The following is a 17,697-nucleotide window of genomic DNA, read 5'->3' as shown; positions in this document are numbered from 1 at the left end:
ACGATTTTGAGAAGCTGGTCATAAATCAGTGGAGAGTCGGTGAAAGTTATCTTACGTGGCTAAGCTACTTAATCTCTGTGCATTATGTCTTTACCTGAGAGAGGTGATTATGTAACAAGTACTTTTCTCGTCAAACCGATAGTTAATCTTGCCATATGTATACCGTTCAACGATATAAACATGTTCAGAACTCTCTCCCAAAAGTGTATTAAATATCGCAAACGTACATGACTCTGAAAATTGAATAAATTCTTGTTTGCGATTATTTCCGTGATATACCTGTGCTGGAGATTGTATATGTGAGGAGTTTGTGTAACAAATAGGGGAGGATTTTTCGGATGGTGAATTTCATCGGATATCCATACTGGCGTTCATCCATGTCTATTGTTGCGCAACATGCGAGCTGTGTTGTATTTAACTGGCGGGTGTAATTGATTTCAGGTGAGACACCTGCGCGCTCCGTCCGCCCAGGTTTCGGATATCGATTCCCCCTTTATGAGCAGCTCGTATCACGGGAACTTCACTAAATTAAGCTCGTTTTATTTGTCTATGCCATTACGCCTCATATTTATACTCAGTCTTCACTGACCAATAACAAACTCTATGTTTATCTCATGTATAGCAATAGACTTTAATTTTCTTTCTTAAGGGCCAGTGAAATGTGTATTTTGATTGACACAAACTAAGATAATAGAATTCTCAATCACGGACAGTTAAACAATAGATCTGTGTTATGGAATATTAACTACCGCTTCACTCCTCCCGGCAATTGGAATGAAACATTCGAAATATTTCAAAAGGTGCGTTAAGCCTCTTCGATTCTGCGCCATCGGATCTTTTTTTGATAATCAATAACTTTACGCTTTTTGTCTTGTTCCGTAATCAAAGCCAAACAAAGCACTGGGCTGGCTGCTTCTGTGAGGGTCGGGAGACGATGAACACAGACGCAGGGTAGCGGCGCCAGGAATCTGCTGGTCAGTGTTTGGTCGAGCAAACGACGAGCGCTCCCGTCTTACAGGGATTGCTTCTTTTACTTATTTAGTGGAAATACCAGGACAATGGACGGAACAAACAGGGATTTTGTTGACAGGAATCGCCAAAGGATTTCGCACCCTCTCGTTTGTTTTCATCTACCTGTTTAAATGGAACGTACGCATCCAATTTCAACGGGGCATTTGTGCGTGGCAAATACAAATGTTTTATTGTGACCAGATTTGTAAAGTAAATTTGGCTTTTATACACCGTCATATGTCATTGGAATTCCTAATGGGTGGATTGGTTCATTCATTTTATAAATATCGAATTATTCGTACAAAATATCAGTATTGTTCATTAAGAATGACAAGGTGCTTAGTGCATACATGAGTGGCGGATCTAACAATGACGAAAACGCTCTTAATTAAAAGGAATTTTGTTAATTGAAATGGATTAAGATGCCAAGTCTGATTAAAAAGCTGTCAGGGAGGGTACCGTCCTTGCCTCGCATCCCTGAGCCCAGCGATTCCAGTGAGGATGACCCCATTCTCCAGAGGTTGGGCCCGGACAGAAACAGAATCGCTTGGTCCGGAGAAAATACCTTTAGTGTCATCCCTAATGCTCAGAATGGATCAACGGAGTCTGTTCATAATGAAGGTTCGCAATCTACAGCCCGGGGCATTTTGCGGAACCCAGCGGGCCGGGGCCAGGGTGGTGCAGCTGCTAGCGCTGGAGCCCTTTCTGGTCCTAGTCCAAAGACGCCAGTGTCCACTAGACCGCGTTACAATAGAACACCGGTTCGAATGACTGTAGCAGGGGACTGGGCCTTAAAAGAATGTGAGGTAATACAAAGTTATATGCCAGCTTGAATATGGCAAGGTTGATTTAACCAAAAACTTTGGTGTTCATGTGGGAGAGAGAGAGAGAGAGAGAGAGAGAGAGAGAGAGTGTGTGTGTGTGTATGATTTTTCTGTCTTTGCGTCAACAGATCAGAAAACAGTTTCTCCCCCACAGGTTATTTGTAACAATTTAAATGAAGGCACTGGGGCTGCTTTTAAAGTTACAAAGCTATTCCTTTATGTAACAACATTTTAAAAAGACGCGATCATTTTGCTCTGAAAATCGTCGCATAGGTTGCCAGAAAGTCAGCCGGGATTCTATTGATGTTTTGTGTTATTTGATTTATAAATTGGGATATCTGGATCAACTCAGATTGAAGTAAATAAAAACGAAACTGGCTTTGTAATGAAAGACTTAATTTTTCTATGCACCAACCACACTGTCAATACAGAAGTAAAGTTTTACCATGTTTCCCTATACAACCCCTTCCTTTTTGTACAAGATTTGACTTCAGGCCTCTTTTTAGGTTTTTATGACCGACCAACCTAAATATAAAAAAAATTGAATAAATTTTGAAGTGTGGAGTCAGGTGAATGGATTTAGACAATTAAACTATCTATTTATAAGTAAAAAACAAAACCAGCATGATTGAAATGAGATTTTTCAAGAGTTTTACAGAGGCCGGGAAATTTTCATAGGATATGTTTTCAATATTTTTGGGCTTGGGGTGGACGGTTGATGCTATTACTATTACATTTATAAATTTACGTGAAAATCTGTCTTAATTGTTTAAAATTTTACATGTGACCTACCGACCCTATCTTTTTGAGAAAAATGTTTGAAAAACAACTAATAAAAAATAATAAGGCCTGTTGTATGAAAATTTTACCGTATAGAAAATAATGCGTAAAAAGCAGTTTCGGAATCAAAGATCTGTACGTTCAACTTATTTATGGTGATGAATAAATTAATGAGTGCAGCTGCAAGTGCAGGATTTGGTTAAATATTGTGAAAAGTTAATATACTAATTGCCATGATAAAATGTTGAAAGTAGTGAATCATTCAGTGTTAATTAATAATGTGAGTTAATTTATTACACGTTCATTATACTAAAAGCAAAGCACTGCAGTATTCTTGACCTTCTAATTTCACACAGAGGGCATGCAGACATACTTGACATCGGGATCGATGTTTCATTTGTGCTCTAAAGTCAACTTCCGTTAAATCTTGCGTCATCATGCATCAGACGACGCGAAGTATGAAAAGTTAGTTTTATATTCAATAATTGTATCGATACGCATATAATTATTGGTTTTCTGTAAAATAGTTAATTATTTAAACTTGTTTAATGGTAACCAGATGTGAGATTTGAAATACAACACATACTGGAGGATAACATTTCAGAATCAGATTCATTCACAGAGAAAAGATGAAAACGATCGGTGGATTTTTTAGAGGACAGCTTAAGGATGTTTTTTGCATATCAAAGTTTAGAATGATTTGAAAGAAAAGTCTACTTCTCTTAAAGGGGTATATTTATGTTATTAATATCTATGTATTCAAAAAACAGTACAGGTTGAACTAATTGCGGCATATTCTTACTTACTATTAATTACTGGTAGATATACTTAATGAAAGCATATATGCAAGAGAGTCCATAGGTTTCTTACAATGCAGATTGAGTTGTTTAGAATTTGTTGAAAATTTTGTACAATCAGATGATTTAATATATTTTCCATTTAATACTATTTATTAACTTAAAATTCAGTCAAATTTTCATGATAATGGGTTAGAGTGTTGCCAATTACAATTGTTCTTGAAGGAAATTTCTACATGTTGTTTTATTGGGGAAATGCTTTACAATTATTGCATGTTACTCTACCTGTTAAGAAAAATATTTGAGCACTGTTAAAATATTTCAAGTTATGTATGAAATGCAGGCAACATTTTGATGAACAAATGAACAAAACCTTGTAAAACATAAAAGCATTTTTGTTCTTGTCAAAACAAAAGAAGCTTGTCATAATTCTGGCTACAAAAGAAGTAACATCAATTATTCCTTAAGACTTTAAGTATAAACCCTGAACTCTTTTGTCTTCAAACAATAAACTCTATGTAAGTTGTATCAACTTTCAGCAAACCTTAAAATTGGGGACATGGACATATTTTGTTTTTTGTTTTCTTCTAAATCTGTGAATTGTGTGCCTTTATTGATGGAGTGATTAGGACCCCAATATTCAGGTTAATACCTCACAATGAAGGCCTTATATTCTGGTTCTTGCTTTTAAATCAGTATTCATTGAAGTATTGGGGCCCATTCACAGCCATTTAAATCTGTCAGCCCATTTACATTAGGGACTGGGTATGTTTACAGTAGTGAGTGATGGGTCATGCATGGACATGTTGCATATTTAAAATCCATAATCGTTATGTATAGGAACTTCGTTTGCTACATACAAAACTGCCTCACTCTGTCAATCCTCAGTTTAAAGAGAAAGTGACAGTGAGGACCCAGGTCACATTGTTCAGGAATCTGGAATGTGAAAACAGTTCTATAATAGTATAGAGTTGATATTTTCTGTTTTGGTGAATAATTATTCAGTTTAGTGAAGAAGACAATAATAGAGAAGCTTTGGGACTTTAGGACCTTGTATAACTCTATTTGGATGTATTAATGCTCTCAGGTAGGCATATAAAGGGGCACACAATGAAGTATTATGCTGGAACAGGAAAGGTGGTTAGAAAGGTGTCTCAGTTATATTTATTAATCCTGACATGTATACCTTGTAAAAACTTATGATATTAGGACTTACTTTTCACCTATATCCTGTACTTCAGCTTTAATTCGTAATACAATGTGAACATACCGGTAAATTATTATTGATTGTAAATTAAAGTGTGAAATGAAAAAGGATTGTGTTTTCATATGTGCCAAATCTAAATGATGAAGCAAAAGGGGGCCAGTAAATATATTGAATGCACGTGTGTATGTATACAGCATTTTTATGCCTTATAATATTGGGCACATTTTTATTATGTCTGTGATGTCCCCGAAGTTTAATGTATGAGCTAATGGGTTAGTATCTATCAAAATCAATAAAAGATAAATTACTTTTCTGTCGGACTGTTTTTGATCTTATAAAAGAAATACAAGCCCCAATTTATTTGTTTTTGGATTTTTTTTCCTTTGAAAGATACTTGGCACATATAAGCAGTAGAAGAAAACCAGGTGTTTGGGGAATTCAACAAAAGAATTTTATTTTTTGGAAGGACATTAAATTATGTTTGGATACATATAAATCTTGAGTTTTCAAAGAGACTGTGTAAATATCCGTGAATTAATGTTATATGTATGTTGATGAATATCAGTATTACATAACCAGTAATGATTTAAAACCTTTCACAGAAATTAGTTTTTATGCCAGAATTATCAAAATTTGACGGAGGTTTACAGAAGTGATTTAAAAGTTCTAAAGTCAAGAAAATCTTGATCCAGGATTGTGTACAGATTGTTGTGGTAGAGTGTCATTATGTGGGGACAGAGTGGCATTAAATGATAAACTGATTATCTTACACTGATATAGATGTACAAGGAGAAAAGTTTGTAAAAATTACTTTTGTTTGCTGATTCATTGCGCTGTAAACCCTTTAAAACTTCGCTTGATTGAGAAAAGAAATTAATAAAAAAAAATTAAATATCTTTAAAATACACGTATGATAAAAATTTCATTTGGTGTTTGTCACATTGTGTGGGGGTGGGGTGGGGTGGGAGCAGCGGGCATAAAAAGGATAACACAAAGGTCCTACCGATTCTAGCTTCCAGCATCATCTCCCTGACATTTTGTGATGTTTTCAATTTGTTTTTATGTTGCAGACACTAACAACTTGGGTGAATAAAGTCCTCAAGGACACCGATGCAGAATCTGTGGTGGATCTTAGAAAATGTGTAGGGGATGGAGTGACACTAGTGAAATTAGCTGAAAAAACTTGTAAGTGCATGCATGTACAAGAAGTTGTTGCACATTAATGCTGAATTATTTAGTTTACATTACTAACTTTCAAATGATTATATTCAGATTAAGGAGTCATATATTAAACCTAAAAGTTTTGCCACCACATTCAGAAATTATATGCTTATTGGTGTTTTTGTTTTGCCACCCATATAGTATGATCTACCTGTTATTTTGTAAGGTTATTTGGAAAACTTAGGTTCAGAGACCTGCCATTAGAAGATTTTCTGGGCCATGATCAGCATTTCATTTTTTTCTAAAGGGGAATCATTTACTACAATTATGGAACAATTTTAAATTTTGAACTTTATGAATGAATTGAGAAAAATCCATTGCTGATCAGGAAAGATTTTATCAGGAAATTTGATACAGGAAAGAGATTGTCATTTTAAGGTCTTTAAGTAGGGAGTATTATATATGGTAGCCTTGAAGACTGACCTTTTCATTCTGCTTCCATGCTTATAATGGCATTTTGGCAGGAAAAAAAGAGAGATTCCAGGTAGCAACATTTAGTTACAGAAAGAGTTCAAAAGTAACTATATAGAGCATACATGTACAATGTAGGTTAATGGAAAACCTGTTTGTCTAATTAGCGACACATTAACAATAGCTAGCATGCATTTGTAATGAAAAGAATCACAGGTGTTCCTTTCTGATTGAGTGATCTAGCACTATACCTTATTAAAACTCGCTGATTAGAGGAATCCAATTTAATAGCTTATATCCCGGCCCTTTAGGAAAATGGAAAAAAAAATAACATGAGGAGACATGGTCATTGCACAGAGTATAAATTGATAAATAAATAATTAATAAATGCCTTGATTGTGCGATAATGAGATAGTCAATGAAAAAAGAATGCAAGTTATAAAATTCACACTTTGGTTGAACAGCTATACATGTAGTAGTATATTAGGTGTCCCACTGGTTTGTATACTTGGAGTTCTTGTAGATTGGTCTGTCATATTCTCTCTGTATTGGTGAGTTGTGTAGGGCTGCATGCAGACATACATTGGCAATATTAATAATCTTCAAAATAAAGGAAATATTCTGATAATTGTCATCATGGATATTTCAAATTTAGTTTGTAAAATATTGTAAAATAAACGCAAATCTAATGGAATCAATGGAAGAAAATTTGTTTAACATTATACTGGTATTGATATTTAGGCCAATGTTGAATCATCTCAAATATGTAGGGGATTGATATTTTTAAAATTTAAAACTTATGTATAATGCAGTCCTTAATTTTGGATCTTATCTTGAATGTCAATCACAGTAACTAATTTTAACATGAAGTTCTGTGTATATACATTTAATTTTAACAGTCAACAAACCCAACAATGATCCTGATAAAGGCTGCATTATTGTTTACTCACGCTTTTTGTGATTTTATCAACTGTTTGCTTTAGAGTATTTTTTAAATTTTTCCAGGCACATTGCATTATTCTGATAATGTACAAGGCAATGTTAGGCTTTATTTTACAAGGCTATGTCAATAGAATAGGTGTTCACACACAAAATTCATCATTTCTAGAGTTGGGATTGCATTGTTGTTGATAATGCACAAGTTTTAGTGTTGTCAATTGTAAAATTTAAACGGCCTATCTAATCACACCTTGGGCATGTAGAAAGGCTTTGTTCCCGGGGATTGTTTTCTAACTTAAATTCAGGTGACTTTAAACATCGGTGTTTTGATTTCAGGAGGATAATCTGTATCGATCAATGATTTTACCTGGTCGCAAAATTTGTAGGAGAACATTGTCTTTGTTTTCAAAGCTTGTTGAGTTTGGTGGTCGCTGATTTTTTCAGGTGGAAAATTCCTTGAGGAAGTAGACACCGACATAAACTCACGACAGGACCGAATCAAGAACTTACAAGTCTGTCTAAGTCATCTCAAGTCAGCAGGAGTCGATCTTACAGCAATTGATGCTGAAGGTAAGATATCATTAAATCAAGTGTGGGATTTAAAGGTGCAAACAAATATATGCAACTTTTAACACAGAAAAAATTTAAATTTTATGATGAGAAGGGGGTTTTATTACATGCACCTGAGATTGTATCCTGTTCAATTGATTCTTGTGATGTGCATTGTGAAATTAACCAGAATGACAGTTTCCAATAACAAGTTATCACATGTGAATGATTGCCAAATATTTCAGCCCTATAAACCTTTACATGTCAGATTGGCGTCAATGTTGTTTCAACAATTTAGCAAACAGGTTTAGGTCCAGTAAATACAGTGTTAAATGAATTGATGTGATGGAATGCGTGTCTAAATATTGTCTCATTAAATGACCTCCTCTGTCATCTCCTACAGATATTGCTGATGGGAATTTAAAGTCCACTCTTCTCCTCATTGGGAATATCAAGAGAAACGTGGAGGTAATGTGTGTTGTTGCCTAGTAACTGCAGTTACTCTTTTGGTAGATAAAGGTAAAAACACATGGTCTGGTTAATTTTCGAGAATTATTGGTATTGATCTATGAGAAATTATCGTAGGAACAATAAGGGAGAAAATCCATAGTGTTTAAGCGCTAATTAAACAGTTTTAAAATATGCATGATTTGGACATTGTTTTTTCTTTAAAATAAATTGCAAACTGGCTCCCAAACGATAACTTCCATTTTTGTTCAAGCAATTATCAATGCAACATGATATCTACAGTATACCAGACTATACCTGTATTGATTTTTCTACCTTCAAGGTATGCATCTCATATTTCAGCTGTATTGATGCTCAAATTTTCCTTTATTTTTAGGCAGAAAGTGACACAAAAACGAAGAAGAGCGCTGCATTTAAGGGAAGTAACAATGTAGCTACCTTTAAAATGCCAGGGGCAGTAACTCTTCCTGGTGGCATGAGGGAACCCCCTCTAGGAGTCAATGGTAAAAATTTCAACTTATTATAGAATAAATATGAATATTTTTTTTATGATTTTTGTAAAGTTAAGGTGAACTAGCTATTTCTTTATACAAATATGCAAGAATATTACAAATGTACATGTAACAATGTGGAAATTGTTTTGTAGATTATCCCTCTACTCCCCAGAGGAGGGTTTCAACTCATACCTCAGAGGACCTGATTCCAGGGATCCTGAGGAAAGAGGAGACAGTTCCTCGTCCTCAGTCTGTTCCTCCTCAGCCAATGATTGTAAGTTACCTACTAAAACATTTTTTCTTTTTTCTTGATGCACAATATTCATTTTGCTGGTTGTATTCATCATAATATACCTTAACCTTTTACAATTATGATAGAAATACTTATAATTAAAAGGTTTGCTGAAAAAGTGTTTTGCTTTTGAGGTGCATTGATATAGAAAATTTTGTTTGATAGTACATTGTAATTATAAAAATTTACCCTGTTTCTTCTACTGCAGTCAATGACAGAGCTGAATTCTGGTGGAGCTTTCCAGCGTGGGGTGGAGGAGAGGAGACAGTTGTACTCCCACAACAATTACAGTACTCAGTTGCCCAGGGCAGGGGGTGGGACTAGACCCCCAACAGCAGTTAAACCCAGCATGCCCCCCGCCAACAAACCAATGTCCAATGCTTGGTCCACAGAGTCCCAGAAACCTCAGGTGGGTGTTTCCTAAATAGATGTGATGAAATCAAAGACCTGTTGACCTGTACAATTTAACAAACACAGACCTACTTGTTAACTTTCAGAAATAACTTCAGATTGATTAACAGCTATTAGAATGCATTTAAATATACCATCTGAGGTGCATTCTTCACATTTAAATGTGACACAATATCATTGAGCATTAATTTTATTGGCACCTTCACCAAGTGTATCATCGATCGGTAGAACAAATTAAGATTTTTTTCACAGTGTTTAAATTTTGCACAATGAATTAATGCTTGTATATGAAAAGTAGCTGAGAATTTATTTGCCTGGATTGTAGCCAGGACCAATGGGTGCTCACTCCGTGGAGGAACGATTGAGGTCGTTGATTTCTAGTCCCGCCTCTGAGCGGGAGAACCTTGTAAGTCCGTGTGCCAGTTTTTTTTAGAGATTTTTACATACTCCTGCTTGCTGTGATGCACTCTTGAACAATATTCTGGTGTATCAGTGCTGGTATATAGTTTTAACCTTGGCATTTTATGTATATGAACTTTTACTGAAAAGCTGTTTTGGAGAGTGTTCATATAAACTCCCCAATTCAGTGGATTGTGAAAATGTGCACTTATCTGTATGGTACTAATCTTTTAATCTACTCAATTTAGAGAAATGCACAATTGCACTGTAGAAGATTCTTTTATTGATTTGAAAATCTATGATTTAATACCATATTTATAATTCTTTTGAATCATATGTGAAATACTCTGACCTATCTGCACTTAGATGTACTGGACTTTGCCCCCAGTAGAAGTGGTAAGTCGGTGAGAAGAGCGAGGACCTCGTTGTATATCTGTAGAATGCTAGGACTACTGATCATTTGATTTAGACAGTGTGTTCAATATGAATTTCTTTTGGGTGTATTTAAATCATTTGATGCATCCACATTTTTTTTATAGTCTGTAAGTTAAATTAATTCTCCTGTAGCTGACTGAATCAGTTTAAGCAACTTACAATAAAAAAAATCAGTACCTAAAATATTTTAAAATATTTGACAACTATATTCATCATTCGTGGAAAATGAACAAAGAGCCAATGACTTTTTCTTTAGTTGATGTAACATGACTGTACATTTGCAAAAAATTATGAAAATTGTTCCAATGCAATTGTTAGCTTTGAAAGTTTTTAGATATTCATAGATCTTTGAAAATATCACCATTTAATGCTAACAATTTGGTGATTTAATGGGGAGGCACACCCAAGTGCCATTGTAGGAGGACACCTTTAAAAACCCATCCATTTGATTGGTAATTTTTAAACATAATGTAAATCAAAAACATTAAACATTTGAAACATATCCACTTGCATGATAGTAATTTTGTATTTTTTCTTAATTGAATTCTTTTTTGCTTTGCCTTTTATCATGCACTAATATATTTTCTTGTATAGACATATATATATATATATATGTCAAACCCCAAAAGGCTAGGTATGAGCTCTTAATTACCCCCCCCCCCCCCTCCATAAAATGATGTTCTGATTGAGTGATAAGGGGGTTGGGAATTGGGAAGGATCTTGGAAGTATCCTCTATCAATGATAGTACAATGAAGCAACAGTGCTAGAACAATGAACAAGTATGTACTCTATTTGCAGTGACATTTGATCCTTGATATGACTATTTGTAGTGCTTTTTACTAACACTTCTTTTTATATTTATCAGGCAAGATTACATAACATCAAGCTCTACTGATTCTATTTATTCATCAATGTATGAAATTTATCTTTGAATGACATTTGGTATTAAATCTTTTGTTTGATATGAAATTGAATAGAATATTTAGAACCATCTTTAACTGTATCCTTTTTTTATATGTATAGGCTTCCAGGAGTTTCGATGATGGTGAATTGATCGTACCATTTCCTCCACAACCTCGTAATGGTGCAACAGGGGGAGAAAACTCTACTCACCAGCGATATCCGTCCATACCTGTACATTCTCAGTCCAACTCATACATTGTATGTCAGTTCCTCGGTGATAATGTGTAGAAGATAAATTTTTATGAGTGACTTCTACAGATAACAGTCTTAATACTGTATATGTACCTCAAAGTAAGATATGACCTATGTATCATTCATATTTTCCAGCCGTCCAGACCAAATGATAGGGCACAGCATGGTTCTAGAGCAGAGGCAATACTCAATCAACCGAGCGCATCATCAAATTATCACGAATCATCGCGGGTCCAATCACCATACAAGCCTAGCCAAGTTCACAACACATCCTATCAAGACATGCCTTTATCTCATGGTGGAAGCATCTACCCCAGTGCCATTCCCTCAGGGCAATTAAATCAGGGGTATAGTGAAAAATCTCGGAGTAAGGTCTCTACCCCTAGTGTTGACCCTGAGGACTGGAGTCCAAGAAGAGGGCATGATAATCTTGGATTTAGCCAAGACACTTCTTCACCAGTGAGAGAAGCTAGAGGACTGAACAGAGAGGAGTAAGTCTTTGAAATAGATAGTTTTGAAACACCTGAAAAAAAAATTATGATGGTTTTGCTTACAATGAATCATTACAATTTGATACATAAAGATGTTAAATTATTTTGTGTCTGTACCACAATGAATGAATATAGCATGTCCATTCGATTTTTGCTGAGAAGACTGAGTGTGTTGCAAACTCAATAGTCAATATCAAAACCATACTGGAATAGTGCAACTCACTAAGAAGCTACCATTAACTTTAGTATTTTACCTCTCTCTTAATTTTAACACTCATATCTTTAACTTAATAATTTCTTTATGAACAGCAGTGAAGCCTCTTCTAAAGGTCCTGGAGCTGATGGAATGAGAAATGCCTGGAACAAACTCTTTGGAGGGAGGACCTCAGTTCAAGTAGATTCAAGGCCACAACATTCCCAGCATCCCAAGGTACAATTCTTATTGAAATTTAGCTTCAAAAGGACTATATATGGTATGGGCCTAAAATGGCCCCCTAAAAGTAATTTCATTATTTTACTGTAATTCTTTGTTTTCTTTGTACAGATATATATGTGATGTTTTAACTTAATGTTCATTTTGATTCAAGTGCCCACAATTTAGAAATACGGCATTGTAAAGACAGCCTTTTCCCGCCATTTTTGCATTTTAGCATAAAAAAGCTTGTTTTAAAGAGGTTTTTCTTTCAGGAAACATAGAGCGCATGCTTGAACCAACAAAATATCCTAATCAGAGATGTATCTAGCCAAGACTAATAAGTGACAAAAAAGTTGTCCTGGTTCAAGCATGCGCTCTTTATTTCCCATTCGTAAAAAGATGTGAAAAATGTCAATTTCGACTGATTTTGATTGAATTTTTGTCCCCCGCCGCAACGCGGTGCGGGGACATAGAAATGCCGGGCGTCCGTCCGTGCGTCCGTGTGTCCGTGCGTCCGTGTGTCCGTGCGTCTGTGCGTCCGTGTGTCCGTGCGTCCGTGTGTCCGTCCGTCACACTTTTTTGTAAGCGCTCTCATGCCTACAAATTTTGACGGATTTTCATTAAATTTATACCAAATGTATATACTACTATTACCTTGGTCAAGTTCGAAAATCAGCATTGGTCGATACTTTTTGTTGGAGTTATGGTACTTTGACCGCAATAATGACTCTGTTTTATCCAAAAGTTGACCTTGTAAGCGCTCTCATGCCTACAAATTTTGACAGATTTTCACTAAATTTATACCAATTGTATATACCACTATTACCTTGGACGAGTTCGAAAATCAGCATTGGTCGATACTTTTTGTTGGAGTTATGAGACTTTGACCGCAATTATGACTCTGTTTTATCCAAAAATTGACCTTGTAAGCGCTCTCATGCCTACAAATTTTGACAGATTTTCATTAAATTTATACCAAATGTTTATACCACTATTACCTTGGTCAAGTTCGAAAATCAGCATTGGTCGATACTTTTTGTTGGAGTTATGGTACTTTGACCGCAATAATGACTCCGTTTTATCCAAAAATTGACCTTGTAAGCGCTCTCATGCCTACAAATTTTGACAGATTTTCATTAAATTTATGCCAAATGTTTATACCACTAATACTTTGGTCAAGTTCGAAAATCAGCATTGGTCGATGGACTCGATACTAGTATACTGCTTGACCGGCGGGGGACTCAGGAATTCTATTCTTGTTGAAATAGCGTCACTTCTGACGTCATATACTGCAAATGAGTGCAAATAAATCAAACAAATATGTGAAAAATATATTTTAAATGAAGTCTTCTAAATTATAACATAACATTTTATTGTAACCGAAACACTTTAAAAAATGGTGAATTATGGGGGCCAAATTTAACTCTTATCATATATAGTTCTTTCATTGTCGGATAAAAATCTGCTTATATTTGATGTGGTTTCATTATTTTATTCAGAATTTAAATAACTACTTGGATATGACGGGTAAGGACTCCAGAAATCACATGACTCCTCCAACAACACAGAGAACAAGTCCTTTAGGTCAAAGTATTCAAGGTCATGGGTCAAGCCCGAGTCAGCTCAGCTCATCACCGCATTCTCCGAGTAGTGTCTCATATACAGGACTAAATAAACCCTCCACAGAAAACCTGTCCGGTTCCCAACACACAATAGGACCTTCATCAAAGTATCCAGACTATTCAGGAAGGCCAGTGGCAAGCAAGGAATCTGAGGAAAAGCGCAATGATGTTTTTAGAGATCCCAGAGGGCTTCCTCCAAAGCCTTTCCCTCGGGCTAACAGTGACAGCACTCTTCATGAGCCTGAGGCTAGTATTTTCGATTATCGGAATTCATTCAGTGAGGCTTCTTCCCGTTCTGTGACTCCTCCCCTTCCGCCATTATCAAATACTGACTCTGATTCCTCAGAGGGTGGCCCACCTCTTCCTCGTGCCTCAAATTCTGCGACTCTTTCCTCCCAAAAAACTCCTGATGTTGTGAACTCCACTACAAGGGTTTCTAGCGGGGACAAGAAAAAACGGACTTATCCTTCTCAACTCCCTAGCAGGAATGACAAGAAACATTCATTCAAGTCATCTTCTCATTCGAAATTTTCGCACTCCCAAATGAATGAGAGGATGCAAGATTCAGGGGTTTTGAGTGATGTCAGGGAGATGGGAACTGACAGTGATCTTCCATTTGATATTGAGGATACCATTTTGACTGTAGATTCCATTGATACAGAAATGCAGACAATTCATGATGGAATTCAGAAGATGCACCTCAGAGGTAATGAACATTTTGGTGGAATGAAAGAGAGACTTGACAATCTTGAGGGACTATATTCGGAGGTTGTCCGTGTACTGGGAACTAATCCTCCCAGTATGAGGAGGAGATGGAGTCTTGCTAGCTCAGACACAAGCTCTCTCCAAAGACCAGTCAGGAAGTTCAAATCACAGTCCGGAAATTCCAACTCACACAGTAGGAGCCATCATCACCACCACCACAAAGACATCAAGTGAGTTACAGACGGCTCTCTGCTGCTTTGTTATATAAGATGGGGAAAAACTTGTACATGTTTTCAATAAATGCACAGACTCTGCCAATATGTGTCCTTTACATGATATATAGACAAATTGCATCCAGGTTATATTCAACTGTAAACTGTATTAGACTGAAATTTTTAGAGTATTTTTCTATAAAACAACATACCGGTACATGCTTGACATTTTGCTCTGTTTTCATAAAATTTATGAAATAAGTATATGTTTTACAATTTCTATGTGATATTTTGCAGAGCCATAAATCGCCGTTTCCAGCGATTGGAATCCCATGTAGTTACACTAGCTAGAAGTGTAGCCCATTTGTCATCCGAATTACGATCCCATAATTCCATGGTCAGTGAGTTGGAGTCTTTACGCAAAGAAGTTCGAGAGATGAAAGAGCAACAGTTCATATTGTCCCACCAGTCTGGTCCACAGGGTTACAACTCTCTAGAACACAACAAGGGGTGGGGGCCCTCCCTGACTAACCCCAAGAGGATTAATAAACTTACACAGTAAGTAGATTCGCCATATATTTACTTCAAGACTAAGTTGCTTGTCACTTCTAAACTATTGTAACTGTAACATATATTTTATTGCTTTATTAATGTATTTCATAATAACCTTACAACCTATCACTTCCTCTTTCAGGTTTTTTGGACAAGAGCCTCCACTTATGGAATGGTTTTTGAAGAATTTGGGCTATGAGGTAACATTAAATCAGATTGACATATGAATCGGACCTTTATTTCATTCCTGATTTCAATCGGTGATGATCAGTGTTTGTACAAGAAAGAAATCATAGATAAAGATGAGATGTGTTTATTTGAATTTTTTAAGATTAATAAAATTCAGCATAAACACAAAGTAGTAGTTAGATCATATTAAGTGAAACTTTAGCGAATGAGAAAGGGGCAGAGGGAGTTAAGTGATGAGCCCCTTATTAATCGTTAAAATTTAATTAGTATCTAATTTTTTAGAACGTAACTCACTTTTTCATAGGCTGATGAAGAAGTATGTGCCGTTAAAATATTATGTTTCTTTTTTATGGTTCTCTAAGCTGTCAGTTAAAGTTTTGTACATACACTGGTATCTGCATTGGTACAAACTTGACAAAGAATTTTACCATTTTTTATGTAGAAATTTGCTTCTAACTTCAATGCTGAACACATAGGAATGCTAGAGCTACCTTATATGACGGAGGAAAGGCTCGAGAAGATTGGAATTCCCATGGGACCAAGACTAAGAATTCTACAGGAAGCCCAGAACTGTTTCCAGCATGAAAACCTCAATATATACATTGTCTAAGACATATTGCTATCAATGCTGTTGTAAAGTAATGGGTTATGGCTCAGATATGATATTTTTTTTTATAAAGATATACAGTAAACTTTTTATTTTTACACATTCATGTATGTTGGTTATGCAAAAAGAAAAAGAACAGTATTTTGCCTGAGTTTTATAAACCAGTATATTATGCTACTACATGCAGTACATGTAATTATATTCAACAGAATGAAAATACACTTATACATGGACTGGTGAAATATCTTATTTTTTATATTAAGATATGGACTATAAACAGTTTTAATTTTACCAAGCCTAATAGAGTTTGTACTAACAGATATGGTATATATAATCAGGGAGGGGTTTGGCAATATATAACTATGATAGTGCTATTACAAGAACCTTTTGAATGTGTGAAGGTTTTATATACATTGTATGCTATTTATGATTGCATGTGTTCATTATCCACTGAAAGCAATAGTCTGTTTTTTGTCTGTAGTGTACCCAGCCATCCAGTTGTTATTTATATTATGTGTATTTGTTCTGTGATAAATAAAATGATCCTTCCTAAATTTACTTGTAGTTACTGTTAGACATGAAAATCTATCTTGAATATTATTTGTAGAACCAGGAATATATCCTTTAAAACTATTTCTACCTGTGGGACTGTAAAGACTGGTTCAATCACTGGCACAAGATATCCAAGTTGGTAGAGCACCTGACTAGTTATTCTTAGAGCATGTGTTTGAATCCTGGTCTGGACTGTCATTATTTCTCCCTTCCTAATACATTTGGTGCCATGCCAACTCCTGGAACTGACAGGTAAAGTCAGTGTATCACTTCTCCTGACTTTGTAAATATCTAAATACACAGTCTTTTAATTTTGGAAAATTTCAGGAACTACACGTATCTCAACACACAGCCACAGTGCAGTAAATAAGATAAGGCTCAAAAATTGTTCTTGAAATTAAACACAGGACAGCTAGTGCAGATATATAATTATAAGTAATAAAATAATTATTATCTAAAGACATGTTGTGTGTGCCAGAAGCAATACTTTGTTTGAAAATAACATTGTTTCATTCTTGCTCAACTAAGGTCACTGCATGATTATCCAACTACATGTACTCTGTATGTTTTCCACCATCCCTTAAAGGTCTTTTATTCTTAAATGTATCATTTGTTTTTTTACAATTTTACATATTCATTATGTAATAATTTCTGTCTATCCTAAGTCAATGGTGTGTAAAGAAACATACAAATGTGTTACATATTATTCAATTTTGATTGCAGTATTTAGTATCTTCCATATAAAAATGCCTGCTAAAGGCAATATGACCAAGCCAAGTCTTTATGAACAAAAATGCCTGCTAAAGGCAATATGACCAAGCCAAGTCTTTATGAACACATTAATTTAAAAGCAATATGACACTCTTAGAAGCATTTATTTTTGATATCTACTTGATGAAGAAACAAATTTCCACATAGAAATACCGGTAGATCGAATCTAGACACAGACACACACATT

The 17,697-nt window shown here is 35.4% G+C and overlaps 1 protein-coding gene across 4 annotated transcripts; it reads left to right on the top strand.

Moving 5' to 3' along the window:
* The first annotated feature begins 40 nt into the window (after nucleotides 1-40).
* Nucleotides 41-16,745, top strand: LOC105345629 (neuron navigator 3). Of its 4 annotated transcripts, none has more exons than XM_034469946.2 (16): nucleotides 41-1,817; nucleotides 5,690-5,804; nucleotides 7,635-7,760; nucleotides 8,143-8,207; nucleotides 8,584-8,710; nucleotides 8,854-8,975; nucleotides 9,202-9,402; nucleotides 9,730-9,810; nucleotides 10,170-10,199; nucleotides 11,263-11,400; nucleotides 11,530-11,885; nucleotides 12,198-12,315; nucleotides 13,800-14,857; nucleotides 15,137-15,397; nucleotides 15,534-15,591; nucleotides 16,023-16,745. In XM_034469946.2, the coding sequence occupies exons 1-16, from the start codon at nucleotides 1,434-1,436 to the stop codon at nucleotides 16,188-16,190; spliced, it is 3,408 nt and encodes a 1,135-aa protein (XP_034325837.2). In that variant the 5' UTR covers nucleotides 41-1,433; the 3' UTR covers nucleotides 16,191-16,745. The 4 variants fall into 4 exon arrangements, with proteins under 4 accessions (XP_034325837.2, XP_034325836.2, XP_034325838.2 ...); XM_034469945.2 differs by having other exon boundaries at nucleotides 43-1,817; nucleotides 12,195-12,315; XM_034469947.2 differs by lacking the exon at nucleotides 10,170-10,199 and having other exon boundaries at nucleotides 45-1,817; nucleotides 12,195-12,315.
* The last annotated feature ends 952 nt before the right edge of the window (nucleotides 16,746-17,697 follow it).

Source organism: Magallana gigas, chromosome 6 (assembly GCF_963853765.1).
Source record: "Magallana gigas chromosome 6, xbMagGiga1.1, whole genome shotgun sequence".
NCBI lineage: Eukaryota > Metazoa > Mollusca > Bivalvia > Ostreida > Ostreidae > Magallana > Magallana gigas.
The sequence above is the reverse complement of the archived record's forward strand: the minus strand, read 5'-3'. Positions and strand labels throughout refer to the sequence as shown.